Below are 5,419 nucleotides of genomic sequence, written 5' to 3'. Positions count from 1 at the left end.
TCTACGAAAATCCTTTTATTCAATATTAAAAAATGTGTACAAGTAGGCCCTGGGCTGTGACCCTGACCCTCCAATACCCAATCCTGGGTGGGAGGCGTCCTCAGAACTCCACTCCCGGGGACCAGACTCTGCTCTCACAGCCTGAGGACCCCCAACCTCAGTTAGAGGGGGAGCAGGAGGCCTTGAGGTGAGACCAAGGCTGGAGTTGGGGGGGCTGGGTTCCCTTTGCCCATCCTGACCGGATGCCGGTGTCGGCACTGCCTTGATTCTGGGCTGCATTAGGGCAGAGACGTTGGTGGCGGGGTGGGGTGAGGGGATATAGAGATGGGGGGCTTGGCGCTGGGGGCCCCTAGATGGTGCTCGCCCACTTGGTGGAGCGCGCCTGCTGCAGCAGGAGGGCAAACGCGGCCAGGAGCATGGCGGCGAAGAGCAGGAGGAGGACGACCCAGGAGCTGAAGTCTGTGCCTTTGCGCAGCCCAGGAGGGTCAGCGGGGATCAGGTTGGTCAGGTTCAGCATGTAGCCAAGCGCCCAGCCGACCGCAGTGTCCCCGGCCTGCGGGCCACAGGTCCGGCCTGAGCTTCTGCACAGCCCAGGCGGCCCCGCCCCTCTGCACCGCGGCCCGGGTGGCCCCGCCCCTCCGCTCCCGGGTTCCCACCTTTTTCTGGAAGGTCACGTCTCCGAAGGAGAGCTCGTCGAAGCCGTATCCGCGGCTCAGCAGCTGCTGCACGAACATGGCCCCGGCACAGTAGTCGGGCAGGCGGGCCCGGTCGTCCGGCGCCCGAGCCTGCAGCTGGGACGCAAGTGGGAGACTCTAGGGCCAGTGACCCCCCCGGAGGTCTCTGCCCCACCAGACACAGAAGGGCAGTGCGGGGCTGGAGACGGTGCTGCAGGTCCCAGAAAGAAGCAGGCAGGGCTCTCCCCTGGGCAGGAGCAGCCTGACCTCTGGATGGCAGCGGTGCCGTGCCTGTGAGGTTGAGGCCAGGGGACAGCGGCATGGCCCCTGGGAGCAGGGGCTGCAGCGGGCTTGGAGAGGTCAGGGGAGCAGAAGCTCCCAGCTTGGCCCTGGGTGCTGGGCTTGCCCCACCTGCCCGAGTCTGCCTGGGACTAGACACAGAGAGGACAGGACGAGCCCCACAGACACGCGCGTGTTTCTCCGGAATCACCTCCTCCCCCGCAGGCCCAAACCCCTCCGTCTTACTTCACCTGGGACCGACACAGCTGTTTTCCACTCCTGACTCCCCCAAGCCGTGCCTGTTCTACCTGCTGAGTTTCCCCGGGTCCTTCTACTTCTCCCCGGGTTGTCTGTTCTCCCCCACGCTCTCCCAGACACATTCTTCCCTGCCCTGTCCACTCCACACTCCCTGCTGCCCCAGGGCCTTTGCACTGGCTGTCCCCTCCACCCTCCAGATCCTGGATCTGGAGTCAGGCCTCAGAGAGGCTTCTGCAATCCCATCTCATCTGACTGCTGGGTTCCCAGCTGTAGCCTGGCCACTTTTCAAGTCTGATTGGCACTGTGTCCCCACACCCTTCTACTCACAGGGCAAAAGAAAGATCGGGAGGTCTGATGCCAGAAACCCCAGCACCACCCTGCACAGCCCTGGTGGAGTAGGGGGGCAGGCCTCACCTCACTCCATGTCTGGCTACAGACGGTGACCACAGCCGCCTCTAGTTGCTGCAGAGTTGCTACGGGCAGCCCCATCACCGTTCTCAGGAAGTCCACCGTGTAGAAGAAAGCAGAGAAGGCCTGAAACGCGGGGACAGTCACACTGTGGCCAGACCCCAGGCACCTCAGGGCACGGCACCCCCCCCCCCCACGCTTCCTGTCCTCTGGACTCACGATAAACTTCCCAGCCACAGGGGGCTGGAAGACGCCATTGAAGGAGCATCTGGAGAAGCGGCAGGAGGAGGAGTTAAAGAGCTGGGAGACGAGGCCGTGGCACAGGGCAGGGTTGCTGCTGCCCGCCAGGCTGACCCTGGCGCTCCTGTTGAAGGCCTGGGGCCGCTGGGCGGCGGTGCAGGGCGACTCATAGATGTCCCGGAGCATCATGTGGGTGGAGTAGCCCTGCGGCCAGCAGGGGTGGGGCCCACGGGTCTGGGGAAGACGAGGGTGTGCATCAGTTCTGCTCCGAGCGTTACCAGCCACGCCCGCCCTAGGACCCTTGGAGGGCCACCCCAGAGGACAGCATTTCTTCTCAACACATGAGCTATCCATGGCTCCCCCTCGCTTCCTGGACAAAACCCAGAGCACTTGGCTAGGCAGTGTAGGTCCTCTGAGAGCTGGCCCCAGCCCTCCTTACTCACTTGGGATCCTGGAGAAGCCCCGCTCTGGCCACGCTTCAGGCTCTGCTCTGGGCCCTTGGCCCCCACTTTCCCCGAGCCCTACTTCCAGGAGGACTCAGTAGAGGGTACCTGGACTGCACTGGCCAGCAGCCTCCGCAGGACCTGGTCACGGCCGTAGCAGAGGAAGCTATGAGTGTACACTCGGTAGCGCTGGCCGTAGAGCCGGAGCTGGACCTCGTTGGCCGGATCCTCCGCGGGGCTGGCCGTCTCGAAGGTGATCTGTGTGGAGGCGCCCCCCAGGTCCATGGCCCCCAGCGTCCCCTTCCTTGGCCGGAACCACCGGCCCACCCAGCCGTACTGTGGGGAGTGGAGGTTGGGGTCAGCCAGCGGGTGGTGCCCACACCCCCGGCTCATCGGGCTGGCCGCCGGGCCCACCTTGATGAAGTTTTCCAGCAAGTAGTTGATGGTCACCCAGCCAAACACGCCCTCATCCTGGCCTGAGAGGATGCGGGCACCGCGGAAGTCAAAGGGGTACTGGGTCAGCGTCTGCGTCACGGCAGCGAGCACGTTGGCTGAAGCCTCTGGACTGGTCAGGCTGTGACACAGGGAGGACTTCAGAGTCCTCCCCAGGTGGCCGTGATCCTACTGCTGGGGTGCTCAGCGTCTGCCCAGCCAGCTGAGGGGCCCCAGCCTAGGGCTGCTGCTGGGGGTGTGCAGGGCCCACCCTGGGCTCAGGCTGCCATGGTCCCCAGGGCCAGGAGGTCAGCAGCCAGGGAAGGACACTCACTTGAGCAGGCGCATGCCCGCCGTGGCTCCCAGGTAGAGCGGCGTGCCCGCGTGTCTCTCCTTGGGCACGTCCCGAAGCGCCTGGTTCAGGCATTCCACGAGGCTCTGCCCAGCCCCAGAAGGGTTGTCAGCATAGCTAGAGATGCCCCCACCTGGAGGGAGGCAGCAGGATGGGCCTGGTGGGCAGCCTCTAGGTGGTCCGCAGGCCAGCAGGACTGGGGGGGCTTGTGCTCCCAAGCCAGGTGGCAGCTTACACCAAATTTCCCAAATTCAATTCTCAGAGACGCCCGGCTCAGAGATAAAAGGGCTGCCTGTGGGCCACCCATGGTTTCCGAGCCGCCACACCCACACCAGTGGGTGTGCACACAGGTGCTCGGACAAAGCCCTGGGTGTTGTCCGCCCGGCCCGGCCTCCCCGGGGCCTGCCTGGGTGTGCCCACCAGCTCCTCGGGACCCCTCCCGCTCTACCTGGGGTGTAGAGCCAATCTCGGGCCAGGCAAGGCCCAAACCTTCCAGATGTTCCCTGGGGCTTCTTTTCTGGGAACTGTCCACAGCCATTCCGAGACCCAGGGACACAGCCTCCCTTGGGGGGGGCTCCTGCAGCTCCTGCCTGGAGTGGCCCCCTGGCACCAAGCAGAGGGGTCTGACGGCCCGAGTCTGCAGAAGCTGAGACCAGGGAGGGCTCCCGAGGCCCCACAGTGAGCGGGTATGCAGTCGGGGGCGTCCAGCGCTCAGGGGACCCTTACCTCGCACGTCACAGGAGCTGTGCTGGCCCACGATCCCTGTGTCGTTCTCTTTGTCCGCCGGCCACTTGTAGATGAACATGGACGTGTGGGAAGAGCCCGCGTCCAGGACGATGCCATACTGCGGGTGAGGGGGGAGGGTCAGCCTTAGGAGTGGGGCAGGGCGTGAAGCCATGCCCTGTGGCTCTCTCAGCTATCTGGCCCACCCTGCCAGACCCTGTGTCCAGACTGGAAGCTTCAGAATGAAGTTCTGAGGCTCCGAGAAGGCCGGGACAACTGCCGGGACACGGCTTGGTGGGCAGAGATGGGGGTGGAGGACCATCGGCCGTGCCCCCGCTGACTGCAGGAGGCGCAGTCAGAGTCAGGGGTCGGGGGCCACCCTGGGAGCCCTGGCCGGGGGCCTGAGGCCCTCAGGCTGCAGCAAGAGCCCCTCAGACCGGCCCTTCCTTCCTTCCAGCTCTCCATCCCGCCTCTCTGATCTCTGCCGCATCTGAGGATGTGAAATGGAGGCCCCAGGGAAGCCAGGACCGAGGCTGATCACTGGCCAATGAGCAGAGGCCCCATCCCTGGGCCTCAAGGGCAGGGTCAGGGGAGCGCAAGGGTCTTTCCTGAGGGTCAGAAGATGACAGCACCCAGCTTGCCAGAGCCGCTTTCCGGCACCTGCCCCAGGGGCCTGCATTCCAGCAGGGGGAGCCTGGAACGCCAGGAGCAGAACCAGCCAACGGTCCGGCCTCGCCCCACCCCACCCCAGCCGGGGGTCTCCCCTGGCAACAGAGCATTCACCCTGCATCTGCATCCCCAGCGCCTGGGGCTGCGACTACCCGCCTCCACCCAGGCACCAGACTGACCCTCAGTGCAGTAGAGGGTTAAGGGAGCCCAGGCTTCCGGAGGTCGAGTCTGGCGGGGGCGGGTGGGGGAATCAGGCCCAGTCCGCTCCAACTTTTTTTTTTAGTACCGGCCAGGGCTGCCCCCGCACCGTGAGAGCCAGCGGCGAGGTTGGGGAGGGGTCCCTGGGCCCAGCGCCTGTCGCACCCCATCTGGGCCAAACCCCGAGGGAGGCCGAGTGTGCTGGGGGCGCGGCCCGGCCACGGCCTGGGCCCTGGGGGTGCGGGGAGACTCCCCGTCTGCCGCTCCGAGACGGCTCCGCGGCGGGCGCAGCGAGCAGAGATCCCGGCACTTCGGCCTCCCGCACCGCGTCCCCCGGAAGCGCCGCTGCAGCGCCCTGGGCCGGGGCCGGAGGGCGGCTGAGGGGCCCGGACCCCACCCCGCCGGGCCGGCTGCGGAGCGCGCGGGGTCCCGGCTGCCACGCGGGCGCAGCCCGGCCCAGCTCGGTCCAAGTCCCCGCGGACTGCGCCGGGCTGCCCGGGAGCTCGAGCGTGCACCTTGAGGGCGGGCGGCTCCCGGATATCGCGGGTGGGGACGCACAGCAGCAGGAGGCCGGCGAGGCCGGCGGCGGCCAGCAGCAGCGGCGGCAGCAGCGACAGCGCCTTCCCGGCCATGGGTGCGCAGGCGGGCCGGGCGTGCACGGCGCGGCGGCTGGCAGCCTGGAGGCCGAGCGAGGTCGGGGGACCTCGGGGTTGGCACCCGGGGCGGGGACCGGTCCGCGGAGG

The 5,419-nt window shown here is 66.8% G+C and overlaps 1 protein-coding gene across 2 annotated transcripts; it reads right to left on the bottom strand.

The window, feature by feature from the left end:
* Nucleotides 1-5,419, bottom strand: ENTPD2 (ectonucleoside triphosphate diphosphohydrolase 2). 2 transcript variants are annotated; one of them, XM_043470201.1, is made up of 9 exons: nt 5,192-5,419; nt 3,813-3,930; nt 3,069-3,219; nt 2,717-2,876; nt 2,411-2,638; nt 1,839-2,093; nt 1,626-1,745; nt 657-722; nt 1-553 (listed from the first exon to the last, which is right to left on the bottom strand). In XM_043470201.1, the coding sequence occupies exons 1-9, from the start codon at nt 5,306-5,308 to the stop codon at nt 350-352; spliced, it is 1,419 nt and encodes a 472-aa protein (XP_043326136.1). In that variant the 5' UTR covers nt 5,309-5,419; the 3' UTR covers nt 1-349. The 2 variants fall into 2 exon arrangements, with proteins under 2 accessions (XP_043326136.1, XP_043326135.1); XM_043470200.1 differs by having other exon boundaries at nt 657-791; nt 5,192-5,418.

Source organism: Cervus canadensis, chromosome 5 (genome assembly GCF_019320065.1).
Source record: "Cervus canadensis isolate Bull #8, Minnesota chromosome 5, ASM1932006v1, whole genome shotgun sequence".
Lineage (NCBI taxonomy): Eukaryota > Metazoa > Chordata > Mammalia > Artiodactyla > Cervidae > Cervus > Cervus canadensis.
Note: the sequence above shows the minus strand (reverse complement) of the source record. Positions and strands in the feature narration are given on the sequence as shown.